The sequence below is a fragment of the Daktulosphaira vitifoliae genome, unplaced genomic scaffold (assembly GCF_025091365.1).
Source record: "Daktulosphaira vitifoliae isolate Bord-2020 unplaced genomic scaffold, ASM2509136v1 Scaffold_2, whole genome shotgun sequence".
Taxonomy (NCBI): domain Eukaryota; kingdom Metazoa; phylum Arthropoda; class Insecta; order Hemiptera; family Phylloxeridae; genus Daktulosphaira; species Daktulosphaira vitifoliae.
In genome coordinates, this window is record NW_026099573.1 from 9,194,905 (window position 1) to 9,212,832 (window position 17,928).

Consider the following 17,928-nt stretch of genomic DNA (forward strand, 5'->3'; position numbering starts at 1 on the left):
TTATAATAGTTATATGTGAAATAATCTGAAGCATTGACCAAGCTGGGTTTCATTATTATCATATATCGATAGTTACATGTTTTAAATGTACTTTTCATAATATCTCCAAAATCGTGATTTACTTAAATCTTAATTACATTTATGATAAATCAATTTATTTTGACCAGAAAAAAGATTTATTCGAAAACGTGAATTTCTTGGAATTATTGACAGACATTAAAGGAAAAATCATAAATTTCCGTACAAAATTGACTTTACCATTATTTTACCATTGTAATTTTTTAGTTTTGATATAAAGCTAAGAAAATGTATTTTTTTTATGATGTTCATGAAAATTTTTCCTTTTTACTGGATAATTTTAGTGATTAATACATAAAAAAACGCGACATTGATCTAATTGAACTTATGGGCGCCGAAAATTTAAAAAACCTTTTTCAATCTGAGAAACTAAAAAAAATATCTCAAAATTACATTACTAAAAATAATTTTTCTGCACTTTTATACTAATATAATTGTGACTTAATACTTATGAACGAAATACTTAGAAGATATAGAGATTATTTCGTCCAAGTTAATTTATTCAAATAGTTTAGAGAATTATTTAGACCATTTAGGCATAGTTCTAGAACAATACGTGCTGACACGTTGGACAAAAAAGTGTAAAATTTGGTTCTCTGAAATTTCATTTTTGGGGGTTTTGTACACATTAAGAGCATAGACAAACAACCCGAAAATCTTAAGTCTATATGCGTGCTATCGGTTCCACAAGACGTAAAATGTATTGATATGATAATCGGTGGTCATCATGCATTTTTCCGCACTACCAAAGTTTACATTTTATAGAAAGTTAAATAATGAAATTTTTTGCATATTTTGGGCTTTTGATCATTGTTGAGTACAGATGTGAATGTTACAGAAATTTTAGTTAATTTGGCAACATTATCGTTCTGGTGACTAGCAAGGCACCCTCCATTTTGACGCCTCCTTGTTAACTCAATTTATTCTCAGCCATTTAACAATACACGTTTTTTTACCTTTGTCATTTTTTTACATATAGTGCGCCGTCATATTATGGAACTATTTACTCTTCTGCAAATGTTTGACATGTATGTAACTTTCTCGTTCTGTGTTTTTTACACACCTTTTTCTGACACATTTTGGTTCTCGTCGTCTTGCCATTTATCGTCGTCATCAGCTTTGCCATTAAGTTTTGCACGACCGTTCATCCAACGTACAATTCATTAATTTATCCTATACTTTAATCGGCTTCAAATCCAAGCCCCAATAATAAGTATTTACGTATACTTATAATTGTTTGTTTAATTTTACATAATTCCTATTAATCCTTCACCTTATCAAGGTGTATATAACAATATTTGATTCGATTAGTAAACCAATGATCGATAGATTATAAAATTATTATGTATAATATATTGTGACATAGCAGATACCAATAAGCGGTGCCTGTACTTTATTAGAACAAAAAATTGATAATGAGTTACTTATGTTTGCTTGTCGTCATCATGTTTATAAACTGATACTAAAAATCATTTTTGCATTAAAAATAAGTCAGTTTATTGCTAGCTTCAAAACTTTACATTGATTCCACTATTCAATAATTCCAGAGAAAATTGTAAAAATCTCAACATTACTGGGAGAAAATTCTATAGAGAATTCATAGAAACAACAAATTTTAGCACATCAAAAATTGAAGCGCTACTTAAATTTTTCTATGCTGAATTAACAGAACAATTTGTCAGGGGTGACGATCGAGAGTTTATAGAACTTTCAGCTATATATTTAGGTGGAGATTCAGAAAAAAAATATTAAGATTAGGCCTTCAGAAACAATTCACCAAGCTAGATGAATGACAAAAACGATATATTCCATGAAAATATCACTACTTTGTTTTTAATTTAAAATTACTAATATGGATAAAACCACACTATTAAATATTTGCTTATTAATTATCACTACTTCTCTAAAGAGTCGGTTTAAATGCATTTTAACATTAAAATCTCCACACCAATATTTGTGCTTTCTTGAAGTCATTAAAAGTTTGTGAAACCATTAACAAAAGCATTTCGAAAGTAGCCCTACAGAATTTGTGATCTACTTATCAGTATAATGAGGTTAGATAAGGAATTGCAAGTGGGCTTTTATTGGCCTGCAAAACAACGTGGTTTACCGCTTGCATAACGACTAGAAATGGTTAAAAGGGTCACCACCACCACCCAGGCGAGGTATCACATCTATTATACATGATTACCGGTGGAATTTAATTTTAAGTTAAGTAGTAGTTTAATTTAAGTTAATTTGTCGTTATATATAAATGTTCATAACACCTCGTGTTTCATTCACCACGACTATGATAATAATTATCAATAATTGTAGTTGTAAGTGGTTGATATGTAAAACACACCGTAGTCTGTGCTAGATTAAGGAATAAGGATAAAATACACGCTAGTATTTAAGCTACTCGTACAATAAAATTAAATATTATAGTCATGAATAATAAGCAAATTTATCTTAATTGTTAAAATGAAAATATTAAGTTAAATGTGGACAAAAATACGAATATATCAAAAACCATGTCTAAAAAGAAAGTCTGACAACAAAAATAAAATAAAATACTTAAAAAAAATCAATTAATTTAACAATCATCACGTTCAGTCTTTTTGTGTGGGATCAATATCCATAAACAATTCGATTCTAATTGTAATTATACTACCTTATATAGCTTTCAGCGGTAGAAATAATGAGTATTTGATACCACCGTGTTAGAAAAATTTGCGTATTTTCATATGCGATAAAAAAAATAAGTAGAATTACGGTCAATTCATGACAAATCATCCGAAAGTGGTTGCACGACCATCTAATATTTTTCTTAAATTTTCAGGATTTATTTTTTATGCTATATTTAGATTAAAACAATTTTTTTTATGGCTATTTCAATGTAAAAAAAGTTACAAATAGCCAGAATATTAATAAACACATAGATTATTCAATATTTATCCCTGTGGATAGGGGATAAGAATACTTTCCACGATCTCTCTGCTAGTCGTAAGAGGCGACTAATAAGGTTACGTCAGGTCGACAGCCGGAGTAAAATTTTTGTCAAATAGTATGAGATATCCTGAACAAAACATAGGCGAATTGTCCCATCTCGGATGTATGTGGGAAAAACAGGTGAGAGGGAATAAAGTAGTTTTAAACGAAGAGAGCCTAAGGATTAAAGTGTTTGATACCAGCCGGACAACTTGTGCGGTAGCTGTTTCACCAGTTTGGTAGACCACAGGTCTACCCAACGCTTCTAGTGTCAACGGTGTAGGGACATTATCACTTAACTCTAGGCTGGAATAGTAAAAGAGAGAAAAATAGATACAAAGTAAGTAAAGTACATAGATACTTGGAATGTTGGAACATTAACTGATAAAAGTGTAAAATTAGTAAAAGTATTGAAGAGGAGAAAAGTTAACATTTGTTGTGTGAAGGAAACTAAGTGGAAAGGAAAGAAATCGAAAGAAATAGGTGAGGGCTATAAAATAATATACTCAGGTAAGTCTAGTACAAAGAATGGCATAGGGATCATAATGGATGAGAAGATGAATTTGGGAAAAGGTAATAAATAAGAGAATAAGATTTGAGAAATCGGTATCTAAAAATCAAGTTGGATTTATAAATGGTAAGTCATCAATGGAGCCAGTATTTTGTGTGAGGCAACTAATAGAAAAGTTTTAGGATAAGAAGAAAATGCTGTGTATGGTATTTATAGATTAGGAGAAAGCGTATGATAGAGTATCGAGAGAGATTTTAATGTGGGTATTATTGAGAAAAGGAGTCCCGAAAAGTTACATTGTTATAATATTAGATATGTATGATTACCCTTGTACCCGGGTAATAAGTGTCGGAGGAGTAACAGAAGGTTTCTGTTAAGTGTAGAAGTGCACCAAGGTTCAGCTTTAAGCCCTTACTTTATCTCTATAGTGATGGATGAAATTACTAGAGAAATAAAAGGAGAGGTGCCGTGGTACATGTTATTTGCTGACGATATAGTGTTAATAGGAGAAAATAGGGAGCTAGAAGTGTGGAAATCAGCTTTTGAAAAAAAGGGTATATGAATAAGTAAAAGTAAGACAGAGTATATAAAGTACGAGTTTGATATAGAAGAACACGAGGTAAAATGAGGAGATCAGTGATGATAGGCGAGGAAGTGGAAAGTTTTAAGTATTTAGGATCAGTTATGCAAAAGAGTGGTGGTATTGATGAGGATGTAAGACACAGAATTAAGTGCGGGTGGTCGAAGTGGAGAGAAATAAATGAATTCCAATGAGGGTGAAAGGTAAGCTATGATGTATGGTTCAGAGTGTTGGGCGGTTGATAAGTAAGTAGAGCAGAGAATGAGTGTAGCAGAGATTAGAATGCTTAGATGAAAGAGTAGAGTGACTAAAAAAGATAGGATAAGGAACGAGGATATAAGAGGGAGTATAGGTAAAGCGTTAATCGTTGATAAAATTAAAGAAAATAGACTTAGATGGTTTGGTCATGTTATGAGGAGAAAAGAATCGGAAGCTGTAAGAACAGTTATAGAAATGAAGGTTGAAGGAAGAAGAGGTAGAGGAATTTTATAATTTTATTATAAAATTTCTAATTTTGTAGGCCTCTAAATCTCAAGAAAATTGTTTAAAATATTTAGAATTTAGTTGAAACATAGATTGTACACTATATAATATCGCATTTGAAAATTAAAAATTGATTTGGCATTGATTGACTCAATCACAAAAAAATATTTTCAGACTTTGAAGCCGTCGATCCTGTTATAATAAAAAATCTAAACCATCCTAATGAGGCTTCGTTTAAATAAACTATATTTAATGTAAAAATGAATTTTATCTTAATAAAATTTTTATTATTAAAAATGAAGATTTTTAAGTATTATTAATTGTAAAGAAAACTGAAATGGAATGGTTATAGAAGATAAACTTTAATGACATTAAACATTATTATTTTTGACTTGTAATTATAGGTGACTAATAAAATTTAAGTTAATTTTATCACAAATACATAGATGGAGTAAATAAGAAATTAGAAACTTACCGTCAACGCCTGAAAAAAAAATCATAAATTATTAATATTAAATATTGTAAAATAAAAATAAAACTATTTTTTTTTTACAATTTACACATGAACAACTCAGAAATATAAAAGGCATACTCGTATTCACCTGTTATTAAATGTTTATGACAATTAGGACAACCACATATATTTTGTTTAAACCATTCATCAAAGCATTCCTTATGAAACTCAAAATTACAAATTATGCATTTCACATTAGTTAAATCCACAAATAAAGATTTATGACACATTTTACATTCTAAAAACAAAAAAAAAATAAACTTAACAAATTATGTGTTTTTTTTTGCTTTTCATATCAGGGTTGTTAGAAAAATGAATTTTTGAAACATTTTTATGGTTTATTCAATGAGTTAATGTTTTAAACATGAACACTTTACTTTAACAAAACTAATATTCTTCAATGATTATCGCTGAATTTTTATTAAAAATACTTTATTTTAACATTAATCTTTATGTTGAAATACTTTTATAAAAATTCATGTATTAATTAAGATTCAGTGGGGGTTTGAAAAGTATATAAAATTTATTTTATTTTAACATTTTCATAATGTTCTAAAATCCTATTTAGTGGCTCAAAAAAATGACTAATGTAAAAAAATGTATATTGTTAAATGGCTGAGAATGAATTGAGTTAACAAGGAGGCGTCAAAATGGAGGGTGCCTTGCTAGTCACCAGAATCATAATGTTGCCAAATTAACTGAAATTTCTGTAGCATTCACGTTTATACTCAACAATGACCAAAAGTCCAAAATATGCAAAAAAGTGCATTGAAACTTTTTATAAAATGTAAACTTCGATACTTTGCTGGAACTATAAACTTTATATTTTTATTATAGTAATAATGTTAATAATCAAATAAAACTATTTTTACTATAACAGTAATGACATGGATTTGTAGTTAACTTAACAAGTTTTACTAAAAAGCAAAAAACAAGAAAATTCTTGAGTTTATGAGTAGGTAATCATTATGACATGATTTTCATTATTTTTAAAATATATCATTTATGTGTTGTTACTGTGTAATATTATATTTGTTTTTTTTTTAGTAAGGGTAATTTTTTTAAAAATAAAATACACTTATAAAAAACTTAGATTTTATTAATTTTTATGAGTATTGACTATTATTATTTGTTTTACTATGGTTGTGGGACAATTAATACACGGGCTACTGTTCTACGACCTAAAAAAACAATATTGGTTTCGACTAATTCAATTAATACCTATTTTTCCTTGTGTTAAATTACATATCACTTATATGGTGTTATTCTCCGTACTATTGGATACGTATTAACTTTTAATAAAATTTATAATCGTATGACTAGATTTAAATTTATAAATACTTATTTTACAATTAAAATATTATTTTATTATTACCAGACTAAGTCAGAAGAGACCATTTCACTTTTCCATTCGTGTTGTATTTATATGTATATATATATATATATATATATTAATTAGTATAATAGTGCATTTATTAATTGTATTTTTATAAAAAAAACATTTAATTGAATTGATTAAGATTCATGATCGTTTAAATAAAAAGTACCTTAAGTATAAAAAAAAACTATAAATAAATTTTAATAAAATAATCAAGTATTCACCTCTTTCTAAATAATTATTACAATTAGGGCATTCATATATTTGTTTTTTTAACCATTCATCCAAACATTTATTATGAATTATACTTTTACAGCACTTTACATAAGTCATATCCGAATTAGGAAATTTTTTACACAACTGACATTCTAAAAACAAAAATTTTACACATAAAAATCATATTTTTTTATTGTCTCTTAAAAATTATATCAAACTTATTTTATCTAAATTTTTAAAAACCTTGTTTTAAACCTACATAAAATTAAAGATAAAACATTATACTTTAAGATGAAAAAGAAAAACTATCCAAACATTTTCGGATACTCTTTATCTTTTATGCGTGTTTCTCTTCCTTTGCAAGTCTATAAACTTGTTTTTCATTTTCCTTTGTTTTTAGCGGGTCAATCCATGCCAAATCATCCAGAAGTGGTTGCACGACCACCTCATATTTTTCTGAAATTTTCAGGGTTTATTCATTGTACTATATTTAGATTAAAACAATTTTTTTTTTTATGATCTTCCCATTTTTATGGCTATTTCAATGTAAAAAAATTTAAAAATAGCTAGATCGTTAAAAAATACACAGATTATTCAATTTCAACTCGATCGAATTAAAATTTTAGATTTGACCCTATTATAACTTGTAATGTAAGTTTACATTGAAAAAAAATTATGTGAAATTCTAAACATTAATAACTTTCAAAAAATGGCGCTTTTTTTGTGAAAATTGACGTTTTTGAGCTCACTTAAAACCATTAGGTAGTTATTATTTTATTGCGATTTTTACATGTGGTATTGTATAGTGTATAATCTATGTTTCAACTAAATTTCAAATATTTAAAACAATTATCTTGGGATTTAGAGGCCTACAAAGTTAGAAATTTTATAAAAATACGTGTATTCTAAGTGCAATTTCTCTGTTGGGTAACCTAATTTTCAAAAATTTTTTTTTTAGTTTTGTAGTTATATATCTGTTTTATACACCATAAAAATTTCAAGTTTTAGAAAAATGTGTAACATGTAAAATTTAGCATTAGAAAATCAGTAAAAATCAAATAATTTAATGATAGTTTTTTGTTGTTTTCAAACCACATTTTTGTAATTTTTTTTGTATATCATTGCATATGAAATATATTATAATTCAATATAATTATTAGAGACGTTATAAAAATTCAATTCATTATTTTAGTTCGAAAATAAAAAATAAATAAATAAAATTATTATGATAATATTGTAAAATATTTATAATCATGGTTTTTTTGGTAGTTAGATATTGTGTCTTCATAAATGTCAGTTAACGATATCTTAAGACTTCTTATGGTATTGTTATTAATTGATAAAAATCTGTGATTAATTTTAATTTTAATTAATAAATTTTGATATACAATACCACATGTAAAAATCACAATAAAATAATAACTTCTTAATGGTTTTAAGTGAGCTCAAAAACGTCAATTTTCACAAAAACAAGCGCCATTTTTTGAAAGTCATTAAAGTTTAGAATTTCACATAATTTTTTTTCAATGTAAACTTTAAGTTAAAATCTAAATTTTAATTCGATCGAATTGAAATTGAATAATCTGTGTGTTTTTTTAACGATCTAGCTATTTTTGAATTTTTTTACATTGAAATAGCCATAAAAATGGGAAGATCATAAAAAAAAAAATTATTTTAATCTAAATATAGTACAATGAATAAACCCTGAAAATTTCAGAAAAATATGAGGTGGTCGTGCAACCACTTCTGGATGATTTGGCATGGATTGACCCTAGCCTATTATATAACTCATTTTACCTCTTAAAGTTCGCCTTACTTACTGAACACATGGCTTCCTTACATAAATATTTATACTTCATATAATCCTCTTTCCTTTAGCTCTTCTGTTATACTTTGAACTGATTTTTGACTCTCAATGTTTTTTTGAACATCCTCATCCACCACCAGGTTTCTTTGTTTCCGGGAATTTTACTCTTACTCTCATTAACAATATCCTTTGTAGTATTCTTTACACAACTAGCAATTCTATTACACATATTATTTATGTACCTATGATATTCCATACCGTTTTCTTTTTTAACGTCTTTAAAAACTCTTTTATTTTACCCTTTCAATTTCCATCACCTCGATCCTCGATTTTCTTACTGTGTTTTGTCTATTTTTGTATATCCTTTTTCAACTACTCCACAACTCCATTACCATCAGTCTATGTTGTGTTGTTACACTCTTGCCTGATATAACTTTACAATCTTTTACTTGCTTAACGCTCTCTCTCTTCCACATAAAATAATCAATCTGTGATCTATTATTCCCACTCTTATAAATTATATAATGTTCTCCCTTTTTCTAAAATAGGTATAAACCACAGCAAGATCATACGATACTGCGAAATTCAGGATTTTTTCTCAAGCCTCATTCTTCCCGTTAAACCATACACTCCATGTACTCTTTCATATCTTCTCCTCTCATTAACCACATGTCCTATCATATCTCCACTTATTACTGCATCTTCATTACCAGATATTCCTTGCATCACCTCCAAAAAAAAATCTTTGTCTATTTCATCACATTATACTTGTGATGCATAGGCACTTATTATATTCAACACTATTTTTCTTCGAAAATTAATTTTATGATTATAATTCTGTCAGTATTCCTAGCTATTACTACACGATTCCAGCCTAGAGTTAAATGATGATGTCCCTACACCGTTGATACTAAGAGAGTTGGGAAGACCTGTACACATGACTGGTGAAACAGCTACCACATAAGCTATCTGGCTAGTATTAAACTCTTTATTCTTTGTGCATCGCACTGAAATGGAGTCTTACCTTAAGCCTATTTAAATCACTATTATTGAAGCGGGAGAAAGGGGTCACCTGGGAGGATCCTCCCAGGTGATTCCACCTGAGAGGATGCCGGCTAGCAGCACATCGAATAAATGACAAGAGTAGACAATAATTAAATAACAAATAACCATATATATTAAAGGTTTTTTAATGAGTATCTTAAAATTTAAGGTGTAGTGGGGTTCCCTAAATACTATGACCAATGAAGTGGCATAAACAAAATAGTTAAATTCAAATAAAACAAATAACATTAAAAAATAATACAAAGCTCTGAATAAATGAAGTTGTTGATAGTGGTGAAAGGACTGTGTGAGATGTTGTGGTAATGGTGTCATAGGTCTGAGTATCACGAGTCGTAGGGTAGATGTGGGCACGTAATGGCGGAGAGCGACTACGACAGTGAAGTTATTTAGTGATGGTTACAGGCCAATCACTAAAGACGTACAAGGACACGAGAATTTTGAGCACAGGGGTGCAACAAACAATTAATAAAAATGTTGGCGTATAACGGCCGAACAATTGACTTTCTAAACAGAGGCGCTTGCTACAAAAGGATGATGCATAAATATATTGAATCATTGACGTATGACGATGAACTGTACAAGGCTGACAATTGACACGTAGGTTTCTATGGTGGGTGGACGAGGGGATGAGTAAAGCAATGATGATAGAGATCAGCTGTCACGTGATATAAAATAATTAACAGTGTTTGTGATAACTGGCTACTAGGTCTTTGCTATAGGCGCTCTCTTCCAATCAAATAAATTCCTCTCATATGATGTTCCCATTTACAACCGAAATGGAACAATCCGCTAATTGGTTTTTTATGATATTGCTATCACAGTCACGGATTGTTTATTATCAATTATGACTATTAATAGATATACTTTTTGTATTGTCAGTTAGTGTATTTATAAACTCACAACAATGTACCTTACTATCATTGACAATAACAATACTGTGTACCTGCTAATATCGATGTCATAAAAAATCAATTAGCTACCTGTATTTGTAATCCCTTATGTATTATATCTATATATTAACTCAAAAATTTGAAACTTTAAATGTTTATATCTATAAGACAAATTAAGTTTCATTAAAAATTCAAATGCCATTTACTATTGAATTAAAAACTCAAACATTTTATTAAATAAAAAATATATGTTACCATTTAAAAAAACAAAGTTGACAACCTTACCAGGCATAAGGGATGAACTTAAAAAGTATTACATAGTTAATAATTCAAGAATAATGTGTAACAAAATATAGTAATAAAAAAAATTTTTTTAATTATTATTATTCTGTAAGTAATTGAGTGGGTTATGATAAAAAAAATCACTCTGTATTATACAGAACTAATAAGTAATATTTTATTATAACAGAATAATTGTGTTATAATTGTTTTGTTTATTAATTATTAATAAAACAAAACAAATAATTTTAAACACAAAAGTAAAATAAATAATTAATGTAATAAAATTTTAATATTTTTAAATAAATTTTTGGGACACATTAGATAACTGTTAGGTTTTTGTCTTAGAGACGATTGAGGTGATGAATAAACAGAACATTGTTAGCATGATCATGAAAAGCTGAATGCGATGATAATAACTATGAATGGGCAAGACGACGTAAACAACGGGTAATGAAGAAAGATACATAAGAATCGCAGAACGAGAGATTTATGCACATGAAAAATATTTACTGAAGAGCAAAAAGTACGTAATATAGTGGATTAATTAATAATTATAACTAAATTTAATTCAAATAATTATATACTCACCCCGAATTGTTTTTAGATTACATCAAATACTCACGTGTTAATAATTCTGTATTATTACATTTAGGACACGCATTCGATTTAGTTAACCATTTGTCTAAACATTTGTTATGAAACTGACTTTTGCAACATTGTAAATTAGCCACATCATCACGTAATGATTGTTGACATAATTGACACTCTAAGAACAAAAATTTGCACTTAAAAATCTATATAATTTTTTGTCTTTTTTCATATCAGGATTCTTTAAAAACATTTAAAAAAAAAAATAGTGTTTTTAAACTTTTTATTTAGGATAATCCATGTCTTAAACATGAATATTTGGCTTTAAAAGATCAATTTTACCAATAATAATAGTAATATATAGTATAATATATTACTAACCAATATTACTCAACGCTTATTGCTAAATTTTTATTAATACTTCTTTATTTTAACATTATATTTTAACTTTATTTTTATATTAACCAACTTATGGCATACTTCTTTATGAAGATATTTGCTGAAGAGTAAAAAGTTCCGTAATATGGTAGATTAATAAATAATTATAATTTAATTTTAATTAAATAATAAATACTCACTTGGTATTAAATTTATATAACATTTAGGACATGTACTCGATTGAGTTAGCCATTTACCTAAACATTTGTTATGAAACTGACTTCCGCAACAATGTACATTAGTCACATGCTTATGTAAAAATTTTTGACACAACTGACACTCTAATAACAAAAATTTGGCCCTTAAAAAATTTTGTTTTTTTTTGTTTTTGTATTAGAGTTATTCATATTAGAATTCATCAATACCAGGTTTTTATGAAAAAATGAATTTTTAAAACATTTTTTTCTTATTTGAACCATAGATTCTCCAATTTAATGACTAATATTACCAATAATATTATTATTGTATCATAAAACATTAAAAAGTCGGGCACTGCTAGAAAAATTACTTTATGATGTATACATTTCAAAATTTTTTTTTTTAATGAAAGATCTCGACGACGTTATTCTAAAAAAATTATTCGAGAAAATAAGATCATTTTTTTTAACACAACGTGAGCGTTTGAAAATTTTATCCATAACGTTCATTACCGCCAGAATTTTTTGATTTAAATTCTAAAATTTTTTAATCGATTGGAATTGAGCTTTTTTTTTTACAGCCTCGCAAAAGTTCAAAAATATGAGCTTTTTTCATTTTCTCAAAAAATATTTAACTTACAAAAAAAAGTTTCGTACAAAAGTTGTTTAAAAGACAATTTTAGACAAAAAAAATTTCTTATACTTTTCATTTAAACAAATATTTTTTGAGTTACATTACATTTAATATGAGTACTAAAATTTATTTTCCAATTTTTTCATTTTACGGTTACTTTTTATCATGTTATACTTACATTAGACACAATGTTATAAATGTATGTGTGTGTATGTGTAAATTTATTTATTTATAGTATCTTTAAAGTGTAGTGTATAATAAGATACAACCGATAGAGTAGGTAATTGATTTGACGCTATATTGTTTAAACCCAACTAAACGCTAAATTGTACATTCCCAAAAACAATTATATTATGTCAATTGCCACCGGAATTTCTGCTACACTTTTTCTTTTTCTTTGCCTTAATCCCAACTACTTGGGGTCGGCCACCCTCATCCTAAACTTCCACTTGACACGATCTCCCACATCTTCTACGCTCACATCAGCTGTCCTCATATCGCATTCAATAACATCACTCAATCTCTTTTTTGGTCTTCCTCTACCTCTTCTTTCTTCAACATTCATTTCTATAACTGTTCTTACAGCTTCCGATTCTTCTCTTCTCATAACATGACAAATTATCCAAGTCTATTTTCTATCAGCTTATCCACGATTGCCGCTACACTTATACTACCTCTTATATGCTCGTTCCTCATTCTATCTTTTCTAGTCACTCCACTCATCCAACTAAGCATTTTCATCCCTGCTACACTCATTCTCTGCTCTACTTTCTTATCAACCGCCCAACACTCTGAACCACCCTCACTTAATCCTGTGTCTTACATTATCGTCAAACCACTGCTCTTTTTCACTACTGATCCTAAATACTTAAAACTTTCTAAAGTTATAACTGTATCTTCAATAATTTCTATTTTTAAAATGAATAATGAAATAATTAAAGTAAACCCATTGCTACTATTTCAACTAATCGTTATTTAAAAAAAAAAAAACCAGCAGTGTCCCGGCACAGTGTGTAAAATTGGGTGCAGTATAGATGATATGTGACTGTGATTCAAATCTTTATCAAAAAACAACGCCTTGACGCAAATCTGTAGATAGTGTTTAATTTTAAAATTTTAATGGATTATTAATAAAATGGATTTATTTATATTTTAATTATAATAGTTATATTAATATTATAGAATAATTACATCAAAATTAAGCAGGTTATTATATCTGGGACTATGTCAAAAATTCAATTTTAATAAGACTATTCGCTACTTTGATTTGACGTTGAACATCATAGTTTTCACAGATGGATACCAATTTTTACAATAAAATCGTAGAATTATACATCATATATGAGATAAATAAGATTATTAATACTGTAATATTCTGATTATGTATGTACAAACTTATATAATCATAAAACTGCCCAGAAATTTATATATTACTTATCTATTTATAACATATAACATTCCTTGATAAAATATACAAAATATAGACCATGTCGAGCGTATGAAAAAAAAAGCTCGTAGAACGGTAAAAAATGAACGAATTAAATTATATTTTTTTATTATTATCTTTATTATTTTTATATTATCTCAAAAATTTCGTCGGCCGGAGCGGGTGAATATTTTAACCTTTAAATCAAAGAACGCTGAAGTTAGTGAGCGTTTTTTGAAAACAGTCGAAAATATAAAACGCTAGCGGGTGAGCGCTAAAAACCTTCAAATAATTTTCCCGGAGTTTCGTCGAAAAAAAATTTTGAAATTCCTTGCACGTTAAGTAATTTTCCCAGAAAAGCGTTTTTTTCCTTGTTGTATTATATAATAAGATTGGTAATTAAAATAAAATTTTAATATTTTAAAATAATCTATACTTTCAAATGGATCTTGGCGACATAATGGACAATTGTTAGGTTTATTAATCCAATAATTTAAACATTCAGAATGAAATTTGTTATGACAGCACATAGTTTGAGAAACATCTTCTATTAGGTCGTCTAAACATATTGGACAAGCTAAAAAAGGAATAATTTATGAAAATTAAGGTTTTTTTTAACTTATAATATATAAAATAAGCATTTATTTAAAATATGTTTGAAGTTCATAGCATTTCTAAGACACTTACAAAATTTAAGTTGAAAAAATTACTTAACTTCTACAATATTGGTCTAATATATGTAATCGACCGTTATTTTCTTAATCATATCATTATATATTAAAATAGTTGGTTAAATATGGTTGTTACCATTTGAAAATATAAAATAGACACCCTTATAAAGTACAATGGATTAATATCAAAAATTATTTATAATTGATAAATTGAGAGAAACATACAACAGAAAGAAATCAATAAAATAATTATTACTATTATATTTATTTTTCGATAATTTAAGTGGTTCATGGTGGTGAATCATACAGCATACTTAATATCAATTGAATTTTAAGCCATAGTGTATAATAGAATTCCATGCGTGAAAAAATGAAATAGATTGAAAGGTTACAAATATAAAAAAAAAAAAATCAAACTAATTGGCCGCAACGAAAAATTTGTAACTTTCGTGGCGTTTTACAAAATTATAAGAAAAGGGTTGCCAACCTACTGGGCGAGACAGTGTGTTGTCGGACCACAGTAGGATTTAAAAAAAATTAACTTTTGTATATTAAAACAATTAACCAAAAATATAAAATTAATAAATATTAAAGTTGATGTCCGTTGAGTCGTTGATAGTAGATGTACATCAAAACCTTGTGACAGTTGTCACATAACCATATTAATGAGGGATGATCTTATACAAGGCCGTTGCCCGTACCTTATAAACTAGGGGAGTTGATTTTTGAAAGGAAAAAAAATACACAAGTCCATTGAAGATGGAACACGCGAAAAAAAAAAGAAAAATATGATGGTTAAGTTAAATTAGGGGGACTTTATTAAGTAAAAAAAAAAACAAAAAAAAAAAAATTAAGTTACTACGAGGCAAAAAACCGAATGGTCAAAAAACCTCGTCTACAAATTAAAGGGGACAAAGAAAGATAAAAAAAACAGATATTAATAAAAAAAATAGTTACACCTACACTTTTAATATTAGAGAATACGATGAACGTCTTCGGGTACCCGCCGGCTATTAATCGCGGCAGTACCGCTAAGCACGGCGGGTATACGTCCCAAGTAAGCGACTGGTTTTAGGCAGTTAGACTTAGCTTGCAAGACGTTGGGACACCTCGGAATAAAGTGCACTACGTCACCACATTGTACTAATAATATATAGATATCACCCATAAAATATAATATAAAACCTATATAAAAAAAATCACAAAAAAAAAAAATATGGATATAACATGACAGGTGGTCTTGTACACGCCTGCCATGTTGTGGGACCTAAATAAAAAAAACAGGGGCACATAAATAAAAATAAAAAAAATTCGCCACACGTGCTTAAGGCACGGCGCACTAATAAAAAAAATACTATGGCTCAAAACATGGTACACAAAAATTATACATTACCAGCCCCGAAGGTCTAAAGAAAACCGGAGACAGGTTCAGCCGACGCCAACAAACAAAGAATTTACATTATAAACAAAAATAGCGGACACTCGCGACAAAAAAAAAATATATACAAAACAGTTGTAGCGCACACAAAAAAAATCACAACCGCTCCGAACGAAAATTAACGTACCAGTTCCGACGATGGCTAATTTCCGACAACCCGTCCGACGTTTGACCCGGCGGTCCGTTGGCGACAACACGGCTAGCCTTTGGAGTAGGGGTCAAAAAAAAACTAAATACCCAGTGCCGGAAATTATTAAGAACAATTTAAATCATAAGGTGACAATGTATGCGGTGAGCAGTGCAAATACGTTCAAGATAGGAAAGGAGCGGGGTGAATGTACATACAAATGCCGTCCATGAATCGGTCTGAAGTAGTACACAGCTGACTATCTCGCACGCGCATAAACAAATCACAACACCTTATCATGATAATTTTACCGACAAACACCGTCGCAGTCCGCATTAGGCTCAACACAAATATATATATATATATACAAATAGACAAAAAATAAATAGATACTTTTGTCACGTTACAAGATTTTAGGTTTAGGTTAAGGGAAAAGAAGATAAAGCTGTGTATGGTATTTATAGATTTGGAGAAAGCGTATAATAGAGTACCGAGAGATATTTTAATGTGGGCATTAATGAAAAAAGGAGTCCCGAAAAAGTGCTTTAATATAATAGAGGATATATATGATGGCACTTGTAACAGGGTAAATAGCGTAGGATAAGAGTAGGAGTGCACCAAGAAAAGATTGAAGTATTAAGTATAATTTGTGCAAAAGAGCGATGGTATTGTCGAGGATGTAAGACACAGAAATAAGTGCGGGTGGTTGAAGTGGAGATAAGCGTCTGATTTCTTATGCAATAATAAAATTGCAATGAGGCTGAAAGGTAAATTCTAAAAGACTGTAATAAAGCTAGCTATGATGTATAGGGATGCTATTGAATGCGATATGAGGACAGCTGTTGTGAGGGTAGATGATGTGGAAGATCGTGTCAAGTGGAAGTTTAGGATAAGGTTGGCTGACCCTAAGTAGTTGGGATTAAGGTGAGGAAGAAGATTAAGAAGACAAATTATTCATTATTGACTTAATCGAATGAAAATTTTAGACTTGGCCTTATTATAATTTAAAGTTTACGTAAAAAAAAAAAAAATTACGTGAAATTTACACTTCAAATTTTTATTGTGTTGTTAAGCAGATATATAACTAAAAAATTAAAATAAAATTTTTTTTGATATTAGGTCCCCTAATAGAATATAGCACCTAGAATACGTGTATTATTATAAAATTTCTAATTTTGTAGGCCTCTAAATCTCAATTAAATTGTTTGAAATATTTAAAATTTAGTTGAAACATAGAATATACACTATATAATACCACATTTGAAAATCAAAAATTGATTTGGCATTGATTGATTGAATCACAAAAAATTAAAAACGCTTCATCTTCGAATTTATGACATTACAAAATAAAAGTAAATATGGTGAAAAATTTGATTTAAGAAAGTGCATGTAAATTTGGAAAACATTATATACTGACAAAGAAAGAAATTTGTGGATCATTATACGGTTAGTATGAAAAATAAATGTGTAAGTTTTACAAACATATGTAATTATATTCTAACTGTATTTAATTTTAATTTAAAATTATATATTTTTGACTTTGGAGTATCATATAACAATCATTTTTGATAACTACTACAGCAAAAGAGAAACAGCAAATATCAATGTATATGACATTTTGTATAGAAATTTTTTTTGATAATGGTATTATTATTGTTTTTTAAATTAATAATTTATATTTATTTTATGGCAATA

General features: G+C 28.4%; 1 protein-coding gene across 7 annotated transcripts in view; it reads right to left on the reverse strand.

The window, feature by feature from the left end:
- The window catches only part of LOC126899952 (uncharacterized), a 40,872-nt gene that overhangs the window by 11,647 nt on the left and 11,297 nt on the right, over positions 1-17,928 (reverse strand). For 5 of the 7 annotated variants that reach the window (XM_050675247.1, XM_050675252.1, XM_050675248.1 and 2 more), the window contains 6 exons: positions 14,434-14,574; positions 11,941-12,081; positions 11,397-11,540; positions 6,739-6,882; positions 5,225-5,374; positions 5,098-5,106 (listed from right to left, as the gene is read on the reverse strand). In XM_050675247.1, the coding sequence (XP_050531204.1) occupies positions 5,098-5,106; positions 5,225-5,374; positions 6,739-6,882; positions 11,397-11,540; positions 11,941-12,081; positions 14,434-14,574 (729 nt within the window). Of the gene's footprint in view, positions 1-5,097; positions 5,107-5,224; positions 5,375-6,738; positions 6,883-11,396; positions 11,541-11,940; positions 12,082-14,433; positions 14,575-16,061; positions 16,549-17,488; positions 17,535-17,928 lie in introns of those variants that run through there. The other 2 variants (XM_050675249.1, XM_050675254.1) reach the window with 2 other exon arrangements.